The sequence below is a fragment of the Salmo trutta genome, chromosome 28 (genome assembly GCF_901001165.1).
Source record: "Salmo trutta chromosome 28, fSalTru1.1, whole genome shotgun sequence".
Taxonomy (NCBI): Eukaryota; Metazoa; Chordata; class Actinopteri; order Salmoniformes; family Salmonidae; genus Salmo; species Salmo trutta.
In genome coordinates, this window is record NC_042984.1 from 36,489,669 (window position 1) to 36,508,701 (window position 19,033).

Below are 19,033 nucleotides of genomic sequence, written 5' to 3' on the forward strand. Positions count from 1 at the left end.
TTGGAAATATAACTCATTCTAATGAGCAGATAACTGGCAAACGTCTCTCTTTGGATGTGCAATATACATTAATACAGTTGCCAAGGAGCCACTCACACCCTTTCCGTGTTTACAATGGTAAGGGAGGTCCTCAGAGCCCAGGGCTAGAGGAGCAGATGACCTTAGCGCAAACTGAAGCTCATAAAAAAACAGGGAGGGCATCTAATATTTTTTATACACTCCATTTAAAAAAAGTTTCCATTCTGAGATTCTAATTATAGTCCCACATTCTGTACTCTATCTGACCTTCAGATAAAACCAAAATAATCCGAATGTAAAAAACAAGATTCCACTGGCAAGTGGCAAACATTTCAGTAGCTATGGGCTCAATCGAATGAAACCTGCATTGTGGTATTAACACAGTAGCTCTGTGCCACATTCAAACAAAATCACAGAAGGAATTTTGGAATCTGTGAAAACCTACTATTGTCCCAGGTAGTGTATGTGGGCAGCAGTTTGTCAACAGACACTAAACATTTCCATTGGGAGTTTGATTGAATTCCAGCCATGCATCACTGGTGTATGACTACAGACTGTGTAGAATACACTATGTCCTGTAGATGGAGATGTTACTCTTTCAAAAAGTGCTACAAAATCAGAGAGGAAGTGGGAGAAAAAACACTGCTTCATATAGTGATTCATTATATTATTATACGATAAGATCATTACCTGTTTTTATTACGGGCATTTCATACTATGATATTAGCTTGTATTTATTAGTCATTGTAAAACATGTGTCTTTATATTGTGGGTAGATAGTGTAAATGAAGGCCTCTCTCACTGTGGTGATCTCACTAGGAAGGTGTGAAAAAGGTATGTAAAAAGGCATGTATATTTGCAGTGTGACATGTTCTGACATATCGTAATCACTTCACCCAAGTGTAACACAAGTTGAAAATTCTTGTCTGGAATCACTTGTACTTTGTGAACATTGATAGGAGTAGCAGTAACTTGGTTTACTTTTAAGTAAATTGAATTGATAACTTTTCATAAGTTTTAAGGATTTTATGTGTCCAAAAACTTGCCTGGTATTTCATTTGAATCTTTTCACCATATATGGATACTGTTATAGGTTATATAGACACGGAACATCAAACAGTTTGTGTAGTTTTAGTTAAAAAATACAATAATTTGCAGCTTACAAAACCAGCAGAAATATGATACATCCAGGCATAATGTGTCTGAATAATACAGAGGTACAAATACAAGTCATAATATACTGTGATATTAAATTAGCATAGTGGTACAACATTCTTCAAGAGGATAGAAGGGAACAGCAGCATAAGGGAGATAAAAGATCAAATGATAATTTGGAGTGAGGCACTGATACTGTAACTTGTCTTAGTGGGTTAAAGACACTCTAGACGAGGGGTCAGCAACATCCGGCCCGCAAGCCAAAACCATCCCGCAAGTGATTTAGTAATAAAAAAATACAATTAGGAAATGTATTCCCAAGTATTTCCACGAAAAAAAAGACGTGATCATGTATCAGTGTAATCAAGGTATGAAATTATTGTTATTTTCAAATACAATCTCTTTTTGGGCTTAGTTGTGGTCAATTTGCAGTGTACAAATGGCAATAATTATGTTCCGGCACCCCGACCATCAGCTCTCGGCCTGCGGCTGAATCTAGTTGCCTACCCCTGCTCTAGGCTGTAAAAACTAGTGTTACCTCTAGCTCGCTGACTTTAGATTTCAAGGTAAATCAACTAATGTCACTCATTTTACGTTTTGTCAACTCATCTTCACCTACTGAGTGGACATAACCAATTCCAAGGCAGCCAGGTCACTTCTTTTTTTAAGTTCAAACATATTTATTTTTAAAGTGCAAAATGACTTTTGTTATTACCAGTAGGGTTCCAAAATCCCTGGAACTTTCTATAAATTCCCTGGTTTTCCAGAAATCCTGGTTAGAAATCCTGATGGAATCCTCCATTCAGGATTTCGGGAACCCCAGGGAATTTATAGAAAGTTCCAGGAATTTTGCAACCCTAATCATCAGTGTGTTATAAAATTGGGCAACTGGTATGATTATTGAAGTTGACTGACTTATTGTCAAAATTCATACTGTCCATTGAGGGGTAGGGGGTCAGATGGGAACTGGCTGTCCATTAGGGGGTGGGTAGGAGCAGGGGGAGGCTGGGGGACAGTCTGTTAGAGTGAGTTGGCTGTGATGAAGACGTAGAGCCTGGCCAGGAACGTAGTGAAGGTGCCCTGTCTCCACAGCTTCATCTCCACGTCGATCAGGAAGTCCCGGGGCTCATGGACCTGCCTGTGCAGGTACACTGCGCCTGTGTAGGCATTCAGCTTCCGCGTGCTAAAGTAGTTCTCCTCATTGCCCTGGGTGATGCTGATGATGACATTGTCCCCGGAGTAGGCAGGGGAGGGGCCAATGCGGAAGATCTGGGCGGGGATGACTATGTTGGTCTGGAAGCTCAGGTGGTAGTAGGTGATCCTCAGGGGAGAGTTCTGACAGTCCAGGAAGTTGGGGCAACTCAGTCGTTCACAGCGGCTAGAGGACCAGCCAATGAGAGTCAGAATCACACATAATCACTATAATGAAAAACAATATTAATAAATAAAAACATGTCAAATTAACAGAATGAGTATAGTAAAAACACGAGTCAGAGAGCCAGAGTCATGAAATCAAAACATAAAATAATAGCGGTCAAAGGGTCAGAATCTTATAGGCAAAACATGTCTGTTTGTCCAGGTCATTTCAAAATAAGACCAAAGAGAAATAGAAGAGAGATGAAGCCATAAACTCAATAATGTGATTCCAGACAGATCTTCCTACTCCTAGCTGATGTATCATGGCCTCTGTCCCAGATGGGCTTTCTGTTTCACAGCTTAGATCAGATTACCCAGCCTGACACATTACCCTCAAGGGAAACATTGTTCCCTCCCGTGTACACTGCACCAGATTGGAGAAAGACCTCAAAAGAACTTTGAGCTTTGAGAAAAATCAAGAGAACACAGTTGACCAGCCCCAGAGGGCAACATGAAAACGCTGTTGAAAATGCCAATTTTTTTGTTTGAACTTTTCCGACAACAACAAAATTCTTCAATTCAACTGCTGGGATAACGGATGAGTTGAGATACAGTAACTTACGTGTCAGAGGATTTGCGGTAGTTCTGTGGACAGTCGAAGGACAGACAGCGGAAGCCTCCCTGGATGTTGTAGCAGGTCTCAGCCAAGGAGCAGTTATGGGCCCCGATGGTACACTCGTCTATGTCTGTAACCCAAACCATAGTCAGCTCAGAGGTAATGTGTGTATGTATTAGGTGTATGTAATGTGTGTATGTATTAGGTGTATGGCATGTGTCTATCACTGTTTCCTCACCTCTGCAGGCGCGTCCACTGGGAGACATTGTGTAGCCGTAGTCAGGGCAGGCACACTGGTAGCTCCCTGGGACGTTCACACACTTAAAGGAACACAGGTGGCCAATGCTCTGAGCACACTCATCAATGTCATCACAGGTGTGTCCATCTTCTCTCAGGTAGTAGCCTTGTCTGCAGTAACACTGGTAGGAGCCATAGATGTTGGCACACTCCTGACTGCAGGGGTTGCTTAGACACTCATTCACATCTGTAAGACATTCAAAGATGGAATAAAACCGTCGCTGTAGCATTTCAAAGTAACTCATGAAACAATGTCATGATGCCCATGACGTCACAGAATGCAATATGTTTAAGGCTCTATGTCTCTCCGCCAACAGCCACTACTGGCTTTAGACTATCAGTCCAATCTCACAGTCCTCTAGAGGTGTGACGGGGGGAACAAAAGCCTTCTCTGTCCTGCTGGGGGTGTAACAGGACACACGCACACTCACCTTCACAGTTCTTGCCATCACTGGATAAGCTGAAGCCGGCGGTGCAGGAGCACTGATAGGATCCCGGGGTGTTCTCACAGGTTTGGTCACACAGGCGGCCGGGGTAGCGCCAACACTCATTCACATCTGGAGAGAGAGAGAGAGAGAGAGAGAGAGAGAGAGAGAGAGAGAGAGAGAGAGAGAGAGAGAGGAGAGAGAGAGAGAGAGAGAGAGAGAGAGAGAGAGAGAGAGAGAGAGAGAGAGAGAGAGAGAGAGAGAGAGATGAGAGGAGAGAGAGAGAGAAAGTGTGTTTACAAAACGCATGTATGTGTTTTTGTACACCTCCTTAGTGTGTGAATAGGGGTATGAAGTGGAGGGGCCAGCTGCCTGCTGATAGTCTAAACATCCCACTGGAGTCCATTATTATTAAAGTCACAACCCAGTGAATCAGCACACTGTTCTCTGCAGAGGCTGTCTGTCTGGCTGACTGGCTGCCTGGGAGACTAACTGCAGCAACTCTGACACAATACAGAGAAGACCAGGCGAGGAACAAAATAGGCTTGGGCGGTATACCATATACCAAAAAGCTACAAGTTAACTATCTAATATTGTATCTCCAGCTCAGGGCTCCAGTTATGCATTTGGTTTGCTAACTTGCTAGCTAAGTGGCTAGCTTGCAAGATCAAGCTTCTTGGTTACAGCAGAGACAATCAATCCCCTCCCTGCTGCCTAAATACATTTTTTGTGTTTTTGTGTTATTTTACACATTTGCGAAGAAATAGTGCCCCTTGTGTGCACTGCCGGTAATACCATATACCCCGGTATGGTACAGGAATGGTATGAAGGTGAGGTGGGGGGGCTCGGAGAGAGAGGACTATATATTACTTCTCAATTTAAGAAAGAGCGAACATTTGAATCCATATTGCAAGCAGCCTACCAAAATGATCCAGAACTATTCTGACAAAGAGTTCATTTCAATAGGCAAGTGAAAAGCGTGAACTTCTTTGCTTGAGGTCAGTAGGCCACACAGTACCTACCCACACACATCTTCCTGAACATGTCGTACTGGTAGCCCGTCTGGCAGTCACAGCGGTAGGAGCCGGGCAGGTTGTGGCAGATCTGTCCCTCACCACAGCGATGCAGAGCGCTCTGACACTCATCCACATCTGGACACAGGAAGTGAGGGAGAGAGGACGCGAGGAAGAGAGGCGAGACGAAGAGAGGAGAGATCTTGTTGGTGGTAACCATGAAAATGAAAACCACAGATCTGTATACTACTCCACCTCTTACCTATGCACCTGGCTCCGTCAGGGCTTGCGTGGTAACCACGGTTACACATGATGATCTTCATCTGGCAGCTGTAGGATCCCACTGTGTTGATACAGTTAAAGCCACGACTGCAGGGCTGGCCTACTACACCACATTCATCTATGTCTGATGGATGCAGAGAGGGTGATGGAGGGAAGATGAACACAGAGGGAAGAGAGAGGGTCAGTCACATGGGGGGGAGGGAACAGGGGATGTGGGTGTGTGGAGGGACAGTTTGAGAAGGGAGGATGGAAAAGGAAGAACAGGGGAAAACCGGAGGACAGGGCGAAAGAGGGGACAAAGAGAGTGAGAGAGAGTGGCAGCCATTTAGTTAAACTGTGTTGCTCAGAGGCAGATGCAGCATACACTTCCATTCCTTGGGATAATTTTGGTGAGTGTGTGTGTGTGTGTGTGTGTGTGTGTGTGTGTGTGTGTGTGTGTGTGTGTGTGTGTGTGTGTGTGTGTGTGTGTGTGTGTAACTCTAATTTCTAATCTTCTAACTGTGCATTTTACAATGTTTTACAGTGGTTCAGAATTGCCTAGACATGCCCCAGTTCCTGTCCCTCGGGCTCATTCCTCAGCATCAGAATGCACTGACTGGAGGAGGAGGGTTGGCTTTCATCCGCCCGGCTGCAGTCTGCTGTGCTCCCCTCTAATCCCCTGCCTGTGTGGCATTTAACCCCTCTGTACCTGGTCTGGTCTGCTGGGTGTTGGTTTAAACCTCACTACCTGTGTGGCATTTAACCCCTCTGTACCTGGTCTGGTCTGCTGGGTGTTGGTTTAAACCTCATTACTTGTGTGGCATTTAGCCCCTCTTTACCTGATCAGGACTGGGTAAACCATTACATTCATTTTGACACACTACTATAGTTATGTTCATACTATTACACTTGTTAACAGTGGCCCAGGTCTGCCCAGGCCTAGCCCACCCAGTCAGTGCGGACAGCCCCTCTTACCGATGCAATTCCCATGTGTGTCCTGTGTGAAGCCCATGGAGCAGTGAGGTTTGGCGTTACACCTGAACGAACCCTCACTGTTCACACACTCAAAGCCTGGCCCACAGTTATGAGTCCCCTGAACACACTCGTCAATATCTGTGGACAGAGACAGTGATTATAAACAGGATGTAGGTTAGAAATAAAACCTAATACACAACACATTTTTGGTTGGTGAGCTAATGTCAGTTTGTAATCCATTGAGTTGCTTAGAAGAGAACCAAAACTACTCATACGTTGCAAGCCTGTTAGAGTGGCATGTCTACTGTAACCACTGGGTGTCACTGTGGCTTTGAGATAGAGCGCCAGATAAATCATTCCACATAGATCTATCCAAACAACTCTTCTTCGCCTCAACAATAAAATGCTTTGTCTCCAACTTCAGAGAGGATCTAAGGAGTGATCCCACTATCAATCATACTCATTGCAGTAGTTCTACAGCAGGTAGAGCTTATTATTGATACATGATGAATTGTCTCCATTGAGTCAGCCCGTCAGCCAGTAGTGCTGTGCATTAGTCTGACTGTTCTCTAGTGTTCTCAGGGTTGGCGATAACAGGGTCGACGATTTCATCTTAATCAGACATAAATCCTCTTGTGACAGGGGAAATGGAAGCTCGTTGTGTGCAACAGGGAGTGGCAATTAAATGCAAGCTTCACAAAACAAATGAAATTGTTAAAACATTTCTAGCATGTCTATCTATTGATAACAGGGTTGACGTGTTGTGCTCGACCTGCTCAGCTTTCCACCACAAAACACCAGGAATGGCCAAGAAGAGTAGGACTAACTCACTTGCTTTTACACTATGATTTGACTATTAAATGTTCAATGTTTCTTTTGAAGTAAAAAATTCAGTTCACGTAGCAGGGTTCACCTTAAAATGAGGGACAGATGTAAATGAATAACTAACCACATGAAATAAATAATAATCTTCAGAAATGACTGTCAAAGCAACAAAATAACTAGGGCTTTACAATGATGGTGAATGATGTTGGGGTTAAGTAGGTCAAAATCTTCGTAGAGGTGACACAGGGTTGACATGTCAAAATGCTGCATTTTGGCCCTTTAGCAAGTCAATTATCCATGTGGTCTACATTAAAGGCCACTTAATTTAATATTACAGGCTTTTTAAAATGCAACATTGGTGCACAATTTCTACTTAAAATATAAAAGGGAGCACCCATTTCCACCCACCCAGCTCTGTGCTGTAGCTCCTCCACCTGTCTACACTGGGATTCCCCAGCTGTCAATGCTGACATATCTGCTGCTGTACAGAGCCTCATCACTGTAGGGAAATCACATCTGTCATAAACAGGACTTAAAGAGCCAACTTTGTGTGTGTGTGTGTGTGTGTGTGTGTGTGTGTGTGTGTGTGTGTGTGTGTGTGTGTGTGTGTGTGTGTGTGTGTGTGTGTGTGTGTGTGTGTGTGGATGTATTTAACTATACTTGTGGGGAACAGAAGCCCTCACAAGAATACTAAACAAACAAATATCTTACCAACTGGGGACTCGCCACAAGCTCAAATGCTATTTCTAGGTGGTTTAGGGTTAAGCTTAGAATTAGTGTTAGAGTTAGGATTAGGTTTAGGGTTAGGAGCTAGAGTAAGGTTGAGCTAGGGTTAGGGTTAAGTTTAGGGATAGGGTAAGGGTTAGGTTTAGGGGTTAAGGAAAATAGGATTTTGAATGGGATTGAATTGTGTGTCCAACAAGGTTAGTTATACAAGACTATGCATGTGTGTGTCTGTGCGTATGCGTGTGCATGCAGCAAGCAACCAAGTGTGTGTCCTACTCTGTGCGTGAAACCGCATGTACTGTATGCGTGCGTGAGGCTCCATGATCCCTGTAGGGAAATTATACAGTATGTACCACGCTAAAGCTGGGTAGGGCAGGGCTTAACTAGCTTATTAACACCATCCTAGCCCTGAGACATGCCTGGTAAGGCTATCACAGGTCTGACAGACCCAGACACACTGAGACAGAGAGAGACTAGGGATAAACGTGTGAGAGATTGGCAGGGTGTTCAGTCGCAGTCAAAGCAATACTGTAGGAATAATTGTAATTGTAATTGGCTCACAACAAATCAAGGAGGGAACTGGCTCGATGAGCTCACAGAGACCAGGGAGTTCACTCTCCCCCAAGCAGGGATTGCAATTATTGGTTAAGAAATTGGGGATGGCAATCAACTCCTGGAGTAAGCAATGAGGAGAGAACTTGGTTCCTGGTTTGAGGAAGCTGCTCTCTGTAAGATGCGGGAGGGGTTGTGGACTTCAGTCGATGAGAGCGAGATTGGTCGATGTGTAAGAAGTAATGGGCAGGGAATTCAAAGGGGAGTAGAAACACACCTCACTCCAACCAGCCGTCTGAAGTGGCAGCCATAATGAGCCCTGTTTAAATGCTCATTTGGTTCACCACTGTGTGAGTTTAATTTACATTGAAGCCTCTTCCCAGAGCCCATTGAGACTCATCCTTCAGTGATCACCAACAGGACTTTATCAACCCGCTCATCTCACAGATCTATCTCAGAGCACACTGGCTGTGTGTAAGAGCCCGGCGTTAGCATACTCTGCCAAGTGTGGGTTATGGAAATAATGAAGAACGCTCTGAGGTTTTCTTTGACATTGGAGCAGTGGGCACAACCAACATAAACACAAGTCAAATGAGTTCTTCGTACAGATACAGAGCAAAACCCGAAACTACAGCATAATGCTATTATCTAGTTTGTAATCATATTCAGCATCGAAATGACTTGTTTCTGTGGTCAGTTGCGAAATTGTGTTGTAACTGCACTGTAGCTTACATGACGAATGGTTACAGATCTGATAGGCAGCTCCCAAACCTTTGATTCGTAGTCACTCCCAAGGGTGGCAACTGTGATTGTTTAGTTTTACAATGTGCTTTCCTCATATTGTGAAAGGTCAAGTTAATGCACAGTTGTTGTGTTGCTACAAGTTACACCTATACATGTGCCTACTGGAGAGTGAATGCTTTGGGCGTTGCTACAGATTGCAGCTACAGTACCTTCGCAGACATCGTTGCTGATCTTGTAACCCAGAGGACAGGTGATCTGACGCTGACACACAAAACTCCCAGCCGTGTTCACACAATGCTCATTCATCTGACAGGTATGGGTGGACATCAAACACTCATTGATATCTGTGTGGAAAGAGAGTGAGGGGGGAAAGAGGAAGAGACAGAGAGAGAGAGATGGAGAGAGAGAGGAGTGCAAATGGGAGAGGGGGATATAAAGGTGGAAAGACAGAATAGGGGCAGGGGGGAGAGAGAGAGAGAGAGAGAGAGAGAGAGAGAACAGAGAGAGAACAGAGAGAGAGAACAGAGAGAGAGAACAGCGAGAGAGAACAGAGAGAGAGAGAGAACAGAGAGAAAGTAAGCACATTAGAATAACCCCTATAGTCACCTCTGGTCATGTGTAATTCTCAGTGCAACACAGTGCCAGTCCCAGATAGATTAAGCAGCCTGCATGGCCCTGGCCTTGGCCTCCACAGAGAGGAGGGATTGGGGGCATGGCCACTGGGTATAAGTCTCACACAATGAGAGATCTGTCAACACACTGCACCACCATTCACCACGTCACAACAGAACAGTCCACCGCCACCAAGCAGGAAGTCTTGGTCTGCAAGAAGAGATGGCTTCATCGTAAGAACCATACAACCATACAAACATACAACCACACAACCATACAGCCATACAACCATACAACCACACAACCACACCAGTGAGGGCTCCTCAGAGGAGTAAGGGGAGGACCATATTCCTCAGTGAATTTCATAAAAATCATAAAACATAAAACTATAGTCAATAAATGTACATCACCAAATAATTGATAAAAACAAACTGTCTTGCAATGAAGGTCTACAAGTAGCACTATGGTGTAGCTGGAGGACAGCTAAAACCTAGGAGGCTCATGGTTCTTCCCTTCCATAGACTTCCACAGTAATTATGACAACTTCTGGAGGACGTCCTCCAACCTATCAACGCTCTTGCAGCATGAACTGTTGTCCACCCAATCAAAGGATCAGAAAATGAATTTAGTCCTGAAAGCATAAGCTACAGCTAGCTAGCACTGCAGTGCAGTGCATAAAAAGTGGTGAGTAGTTGACTCAGAGAGAAAGACAATAGATGAACAGTTTTGAACAAATACATTTCTTCCAAAATGAAAGAGAAGCAAGAAAGAGAGATAGAGAGAGAGACTATCATTGTTTTTCAGTTTCACTTACTTAACTTGAAAATGCAGCTAACTAGTTTAGCCTGCTCAAACACCCTGCTCAAACAGAGGGATGCTATGTTAGCTATCTGACTATGACTATCCAACACAACACTGGAACTCTTCCATGTCAAGGTAAGCTTTTGGTTTTACTAATTTATTGCCACCGGGGTCCGCCGGTGTATGTGCTAAACTGCTTACTGACTGTACACTGTAACGTTAATGCATGATTTCTGCAGGTTTACTAAGGCATTAGTTATATTAGCTATGTTGACTATGATGTTACTTTAGATAATATGGTGACAACGATGTGGGCTGTGTGATATGATTTGGCTTGGAAAGTTTTTTTTGCCTGGTCACATACAGCTGATGTATTGTACATTGAAGTCCACAAGAGAAGGGAAAAGGTGAGAGGAGGAGAGTGCATAGATGTGAGAAGGAATACACCCCTGATCACGCGTAAACACAGTTCACGTTACGTGGCTACTGTGAAAGTGAACTGTGTTTACGCGTGATCAGGGGTGTATTCATTCCGCCGATACTGTTGGAAAACATTTCTTAAACGGAACGAAACGGGGATAAACAAATTTGCCCAATAGAAACTCTCATTTGCAACTGTTGGACTAATGATTACAACCTAGATCAGCTAGATGCAGGCAAGAGTGTGCAAGGCGGTATTGAACGTGTCACTGTCTGTCACCTCAAATCTTTCTCTCGACCTGTGTGCATCTACATTGTAAACTTTCATTCATAGGCTAGGTTGTAGCAACCTCATGATGTGTATAGGGAGAATTTGAGTATCATGCAGTAGCCTAAACCTATCGCTGTTACATTGAACTGGGTCAATGGAATATGAATGATAGTCATCCAATATGCTGTAATAGAAATAAGGCCATGCTCGTGAAAAGAAAAATCGTCCTCCCTCATCTTAAACGTCACCGACCGCCACTGAACCATACAATCCCATATTGTGTGTTGATTTGATTTGGTCAGGGAGATCTCAACCGTTAGATGTGTGTGACGTGTAGTAGTGTAGGAACAGTGTGAGATCACATAAATAGAAACAAATTAAATCCCATAGTGGAGCCTGCTTCTGAATATGAGGTTCTGTTTGTCTGCAGCTGAGCGTCTCCTCTAGTGTCATTATGAGAAAAGGGGATTAGTGCTCTGTGTGTGTGCGTGCGAGTCCCTTACCTTCACAGGATTGCCCGTCAGCCATCAGAGAGAACCCTGGGAAACAGGAGCAGTGAGGCCTTCCGGCCACTGAGGAGCACTGTTGCATACAGTGGCTATTTCCTGCTCAGAGGGGCACAACATCACACCAAAACACACTGTAGTCAGGGTGACATAAGTCAGAGTGGGCAGGTCCCTGGCCTTGCATGTGTGTTAGATAACCTCGGTGTGATTTACTGTATCCCTGTTCACTCATTTCCTGTTTCCACTTTGACCCCTGACCTGTTTGTATTGTATTTCCTCCAGCGGCCGCAGGGACCGGACCCCACCCTGGAGTTATGGAGGCAAACACACACCCTGAGGAGACCCACACTAGATATAATATGCTGGACTACACAGGGATGGCTGGAGACTTCTCAATAAACACAGGAGCTTCATGGCCTTTGATGCAATCGGAATACTTGTATGTGACATTTAAAGGTTGGTGGCACCTTAATTGAGAAGGGCTCATGGTAATAGCTGCAACGGAACTAATGGAATGGTATTGAATGGTATTGAGGAAAAAACTGTCATGTGAAGGAATGTGACATGAATCACACTAGAAGGGTGCATAACTAAAAACCTTCTGGGCCTTGGGGTCTCTTAAGGGACCGGATGGCTGTCTAATGATTTACATTTCTGTTTCCTACCTAATAGGATGTGCCCTAATGGTTCCTCTATTGCTAATGGGACTACTTTCACACACTGATTCCAGACCTGCGTTTGGTTTCTCCTATCAAGACTAATAACAGATTTTAAGATATGAAAACATTGTGGTCTGCCAGGTTTACAGTAGAAAGACACCACCCTGGCCTACAGTGAGGTTGTACTCACCCTCACAGGGGTTGACAGGGGTTGTAGTGGTGGGGGGTGCGGTGGAGGTAGACCCAACTTCTGGCCTGTCATCCTCTCTCAGTCTGTTCTCTTCATCCACCGTCTCTGTGAAAACAGGAATAAACTCATCACGGAAACGACTAATTAAACGGCATAACCAACAAACCGCCAAGTCATCCTATCTTTGTGGATAAGGAGAAATCTGTGAAATGCCTTCAATTCGTCCACAGATATGAGGCTAGACAGCCACAGAGCACAGATAAAAGTTCCCTCAGCGAGCGAGAGAGAGTTGGGGTACGATAGGAAAAGGCATGGCCTGCAGACAAACCTGTGTTTTTATTAGTGGGACTCAACCTGCAGACTCACTGTAATTTTCTGTAAAATAGGTCTCACATCAGATTCCTGTGGCGACAGGCTTGTGCTGGTGAAAGCCCCATTAAAGGTCTAATACCCTTACAGTAGCCTACAGTACAGTAGGTTGGAAATACCTGGAAATACTTTCTTTACTCATCTACATGTATGTAGTCTACTGTTGTAATAGCTGTGACAAGAGGCTTTATCTAAACCGTATGAGACGTTAATGATATTCAGGTACAACATCTATCTATTTCAGTAAAAAAGCTTCATCTCCAAGATCAGTCTCTACAATCTAAACGTGATCAGATGATGGTGAGCATTAGCCTACTAGCTATTAGGTGAGCACCTCTACGAGATCAGGAAGTGATTCTGAATGTTCTATCTCGATAACAATGGTCATTCAATCAGACAGTAGACAGGAACTCTTTCCAGTTAGAGCAGGAAAATCATATACTGTCAAAGTGTGGATAAATACAGACAGACAGATAGAGACTAGCAGGAATCTGAAAACACGGAATTCCGTCAATCATACTGTTTGCTTTGGCACAATGTACTACCTGGCACAAAGATAATACACTCCGGAATCAGTCCTCTTTCAGTGGTTTTATGGACTTACATTTACATAACTGTTCTATACTTCAGGGTTGCCAATCTGTTTCCACTTTATCCAACTTGCCGTTGTCTTGCCAATTAAGGCAACTGTGTGCCGTTATTCAATGCCGAAACAGTCAGACACCCAGGCTATTAGCGAAGTGATCTTGCACATACAGTATAGTGGAGTACTGTAAGGTGCATGGTCTGACACACTCTAATAACCTACGAGAAGTTTTATTTTACCTGGTAAACAGCTGGCCGCATCCTGCTGCAGCACATAGCCAGGGTAGCAGGCACACCTGAAGGACCCGGGGGTGTTGATACACCTGTGGTGGCACAGTGTGCTCTGGTACACCTGACACTCATCTACATCCTCCATCTCTGGAGGGCCCTCCACTGTGTTCTCCCTCTCTTGCTCCTCCTCTTCCCCGATGGAGAAGGCCTCTTTAGGGAACGGCGTGTCTGACACTACAGGACAAGGAGAGAGGACTGTCACTAATAGCCTTACCTCTATGTTGTACAGTAGAGCAGATGAACCAAGGCAGTTGGATACAAGAGAATACAGAACAGGAACTTTATTCCTTATAAAAGAGTGTATAGTATAGTAATAACCTGCCCTCACTCAGGCAGGGTAGTGTGGTGCACAAAGTGGGAAGAGTTCACTACAAAGCCTCTCTTTAGTAGGAGAGGTAAAGAGGCTCTCGTTTATGCCTTTCTTTGGCAGTACACTGGTGTGTTACACTACCCCTTGACAGTGCAGTGGTGTGTGTAGTGTGTGCGTGCGTGTCTGCACGACTCTACCTCTTTTTGGCACTGCAGTGGGGTCCAGTGCGGGCCTTTCTTTGAGGTTGTCCCAGCCATCTCCCTCTCCTCCCTTTCCCTCCTCCCCTGCCTCCCCCTCCTCTCCCTCACAGCAGGTGAGGAAGACGTGGCTGCAGGGGTAACCCAGGTACTGGTGAGCCTCACAGCGGTAGCCCTCGCTATGGAACCTCAGCCCCAGAGAGCAGCAGTTGCAACACTCCTATAGGGTGGACAGATTCAACATCGACATGTACCATATCCATTGTGCCTGATTGGAAGAAGACTGTACGGTCAAACAATATACTGTGTGCTATGTTTAAGGGGTTTCATATAAAACGCGGAGCTCAAAGTTCCTCTTTCACATCTATCCCCACCTCTCTCAATTATTTCAACCCTCTATATTCCGTCTCAGCAGGATATCGTTCAAGCTACATGGGGGAGAGTGAAACATAAAACTGAAATAGTGACCATTGGGATATAGTGTGGCTGTGCAGAAGTGTTATACGACTTGAGTTATGTAGAGCCCATGGTGGGGTGGTGAAGACAATATATAACATTACACCAAGGCCTTGAGTATACAGTCGTGGCCAAAAGTTTTGAGAATTACACAAATATTAATTTTCACAAAGTCTGCTGCCTCAGTTTGTATGATGGCAATTTGCATATACTCCAGAATGTTATGAAGAGTGATCAGATGAATTGCAATTAATTGCAAAGTCCCTCTTTGCCATGCAAATTAACTGAATCCCCCCAAAACATTTCCACTGCATTTCAGCCCTGCCACAAAAGGACCAGCTAACATCATGTCAGTGATTCTCTCGTTAACACTGGTGTGAGTGTTGACGAGGACAAGGCTGGAGATCACTCTGTCATGCTTATTGAGTTCGAATAACAGACTGAAAGCTTCAAAAGGAGGGTGGTGCTTGGAATCATTGTTCTTCCTCTGTCAACCATGGTTACCTGCAAGGAAACACGTGCTGTCATCATTGCTTTGCACAAAATAGGGCTTCACAGGCAAGGATATTGCTGCCAGTAAGATGCACCTAAATCAACCATTTGTCAGACCATCAAGAACTTCAAGGAGAGCGGTTCAAATGTTGTGAAGAAGGCTTCAGGTCACCCAAAAATGTCCAGCAAGCGCCAGGACCGTCTCCTAAAGTTGATTCAGCACCACCAGTACAGAGCTTGCTCAGGAATGGCTGTTAGGTGCCTCCTAAGAAGAGGTAGGTGCAGGAGTCAGGAGCAGGAGAGCAAGAAATTTCCAGAAGCACAATCGTTTATTGAACATCCCAAAACCGACAACAACAGGTGGGGAAACACACCCAACGAAGTCGCCACACACAGGGAAATAAACGTAACACACGGAGGAGAAACCTCTACTCCTAAATACACTACAAACGGTACAACACGACCGTGAGGAAAAAAAACCCTGTGGCGCAAACACGCACCCTAGCAGAGCAACAACAGCAAATAATCCCGCACAAAGAATAGCAGGCAGCGGAGGTTAATAAACCCACAGAAATTAACTAATAGAACACAGGTGTAAACAAAACAAACAGACACAAATGAAAAGGAAAAATGGATCAGTGGCAGCTAGTAGGCCAGCGACGACGACCGCCGAGCACCGCACGAACAGGGAGAGGAGCCTCCTTTGGTGGAAGTCGTGACAATGGCAGCAGGCAGGTGTGAGTGCATCTGCACGCACAGTGAGGTGAAGACTTTTGGAGGATGGCCTGGTGTCAAGAAGGGCAGCAAAGAAGCCACTTCTTTGCAGGAAAAACATCAGGGACAGACTGATATTCTGCAAAAGGTACAGGGATTGGACTGCTGAGAACTGGGGTAAAGTCATTTTCTCTGATGAATTCCCTTTCCGATTGTTTGGGGCATCCAGAAAAAAGCTTGTCTGGAGAAGACAAGGTGAGCTCTACCATCAGTCCTGTGTCATGCCAACAGTAAAGCATCCTGAGACCATTCATGTGTGGGGTTGCTTCTCAGCCAAGGTAGTGGGCTCACTCACAATTTTGCATAAGAACACAGCCATGAATAAAGAATGGTACCAACACATCCTCCGAGAGCAACTTCTCCCAACCATCCAGGAACAGTTTGATGACAAACAATGCCTTTTCCAGCATGATGGAGCACCTTGCCATAACGCAAAAGTGATAACTAAGTGGCTCGGGGAACAAAACATCGATATTTTGGGTCAATTGCCAGGAAACTCCCCAGACCTTAATTCCATTGAGAACGTGTGGTCAATCCTCAAGAGGCGGGTGGACAAACAAAAACCCACAAATTCTGACAAACTCCAAGCATTGATTATGCAAGAATGGGCTGCCATCAGTCAGGATGTGGCCCAGAAGTTAATTGACAGCATGGCAGAGCGGATTGCAGAGGTCTTGAAAAAGAAGGGTCAACACTGCAAATATTGACTCTGCATCAACTTCATGTAATTGTCAATAAAAGCCTTTGACACTTATGAAATGCTTGTAATTATAATTCAGTATTCCATAGTAACATCTGACAAAAATATCTAAAGACACTGAAGCAGCAAACTTTGTGGAAATTTATATTTGTGTCATTCTCAAAACTTTTGGCCACGACTGTATATATAATGGCCTCCTACTGTTCCGGGCGCTTTGGGTACTTCCTGGAAGAGAGGTATGATGGCAGATGAATGGTTCTGGAAATATGGGCTAGTACACTTCAACTCCACACTACATAACAACGTCTGGACTCTCACTGATGGCCATAACAGACCTTGCTAAATTTTCCCAGAAATATTAAATATTGTTGCTGTTTTCAAAATACCAGCGAGTCCAAGCTATTGATCTAGAGGATGCTGAAAACGTCATGAGACATCTCCTGCAGTACTGCGACCTCGTTTCATGACTGTGAACCATGAAGTTGTGGGAACCTTGACCACAAACATGGTCCTCCCTCTGTTAGTTGTCTAAATTGAATAAGAGGTAATTGAATCACAGAGGGATTCTAAACGGTCCTCCTGATTGGTGTGGTCTTCAATGGCAATAACTAGGGCCTGTCGAAATCTGCAGGGAGGTTTTCTTTAAACTACTTTTAAAGTTGTCTCTGTAATGTACATTTAATCGATGAAACTGTGGCTATTAATGTCTTGTAAAGATAGTTGGTTTGATTTAAATTCATTCCAGGTAGGCTATGTTTGACCTTAAATCATTCTGGGGACTTACCCTGCAAATTCGGTCAGCTCTCTTAACAGTTCAGGAAACAGGGTCACATAAGAATATATGGACATTTAACAAAGGATTTCATCCAAATCCAAGCACATATATTCAGTGTTAAAACAGAAGTAGGAGTTGTGTGCACAGCGGTGCATCTTTTTCAAGGAGTTGGTTTTGGCAAGTACAACAGAACTTCACTCACTATATGTAATGTGGCCTATGTGGGAATCAAACCCACAACTGTGGTGTAGCATCACCATGCAACAACCAACCAACAGAACCATGGGAAGCACCTTTACCTTGTAGGAGTCAGCTCCACACTGGTCATTGTTGTCCACCTCACACACAGTTCCTTCTCTGGCTGCATTCATACCAGAGAAACAGTGACTCTCCTTCAGAGAGCCCAGACAGCACTGTCTCTGAGCCGTCCTGGCAGAGAAAGAGAGAAACACAGGAGGGATGTTAGAATGTGAGGCAGTGTTTTGACTGTGCCGATGCACAGTCAAAAACTGTGGTTTTAGACTAGTAGTAGGTTGGCTATCTTTGCCTACCTTTAGCCAAAACCAGCATCGTCTGGAATTATTATACAACCAAATTGGAAGTGTATTAAAGCAAACATTAACAGTATTATGCTGTGCAATGTAATATAATTTTCGAAAGATTATGAGAGGGTCTGTAAAATGTTTGGTTTTGATATTGGCATTTGTAATCAAATTGTAGATAGAAAGTCATATCATTCACTTCATATTCAAAACATCAACGACAACTTTCATTGAATCATGCTATACAATAATGACATGGGCCCAGAAAGCGAAATCACATACTGTAAGAATACATTTATAAGATGATCATGTTTTAAGTAGGCTAAAATGTACACAAATTAGAATGAACTAAACTAATGAATAGTTGCCTTGCCATCAGCTGAAGCAGAAACAAACTTGGCAGACAGGCCATCCCTCATTGGCATAGTGAAAGCAGTAAAGCTGACATTTATAAGACATTCTGTAGCTAAGTAGGACCCTGAGCATGACCAGGAAAACTCAGGTCCCTACCAATGAGGAATTACTACACAAAAATTGGGCATCCGAGTACTTGTGTCCAGTGTGTCTCCATGGGCTTACCGACAGATGGAGTGTCTGTCCTCTCTGGGGAGCTCCATGTTTTTGCAGTGGCCATTGGCTGAGGCCCACTTCTCCCCAGTCTCACAACAGATCTCCACCAACTCCTTGGAAGAAACTACAGAAACACAGACAGACAGACAGTGTTTCAGAGGGAACACATGAAATGAAAAAAAAGTAATAAAAGATAATGAAGAGATCACCATTGGACAGGTCAATCTCAGACTCTCAGACTGTATCATTCACGCTATAGATCTCACTCAGTCCTTCATGGAAGTGAGGTTTTAATGTGTAAGATTGTAGTCTATGCAATATCAAAATATAATAAATCCTAGCAAATTTATTGAGAGTGTGTCTGCATCCCAGCTTGACTTTTACTGTTCCACAATGTATTTTAAGAGTTGTTGACTTTGTCTGAATGTGTTTTTGGTGAACAGACTGAATTCACATTCAACAGAATGAGGAACAAATTATGTTATTATTTTCCACCTCTGTGTGTTTCTCTGGCAGGGAGCACTGTGAAACCTTAGACTCTATAAAGTAC

General features: G+C 44.0%; 1 protein-coding gene across 1 annotated transcript in view; it reads right to left on the reverse strand.

The window, feature by feature from the left end:
- Positions 1–1,133: 1,133 nt before the first annotated feature.
- The window catches only part of LOC115166131 (fibulin-2-like), a 45,175-nt gene continuing 27,275 nt past the window's right edge, over positions 1,134–19,033 (reverse strand). The window contains exons 3-16 of the mRNA XM_029719853.1: positions 18,493–18,607; positions 17,671–17,800; positions 14,175–14,394; positions 13,617–13,841; positions 12,423–12,527; positions 11,571–11,672; positions 9,173–9,307; positions 6,117–6,254; positions 5,143–5,286; positions 4,890–5,018; positions 3,874–3,999; positions 3,384–3,629; positions 3,152–3,275; positions 1,134–2,551 (exon numbers count right to left, since the gene is read on the reverse strand). Of these exons, the coding sequence (XP_029575713.1) occupies positions 2,194–2,551; positions 3,152–3,275; positions 3,384–3,629; positions 3,874–3,999; positions 4,890–5,018; positions 5,143–5,286; positions 6,117–6,254; positions 9,173–9,307; positions 11,571–11,672; positions 12,423–12,527; positions 13,617–13,841; positions 14,175–14,394; positions 17,671–17,800; positions 18,493–18,607 (2,297 nt within the window). The 3' untranslated portion in view covers positions 1,134–2,193. The remainder of the gene's footprint in view (positions 2,552–3,151; positions 3,276–3,383; positions 3,630–3,873; positions 4,000–4,889; positions 5,019–5,142; positions 5,287–6,116; positions 6,255–9,172; positions 9,308–11,570; positions 11,673–12,422; positions 12,528–13,616; positions 13,842–14,174; positions 14,395–17,670; positions 17,801–18,492; positions 18,608–19,033) is intronic.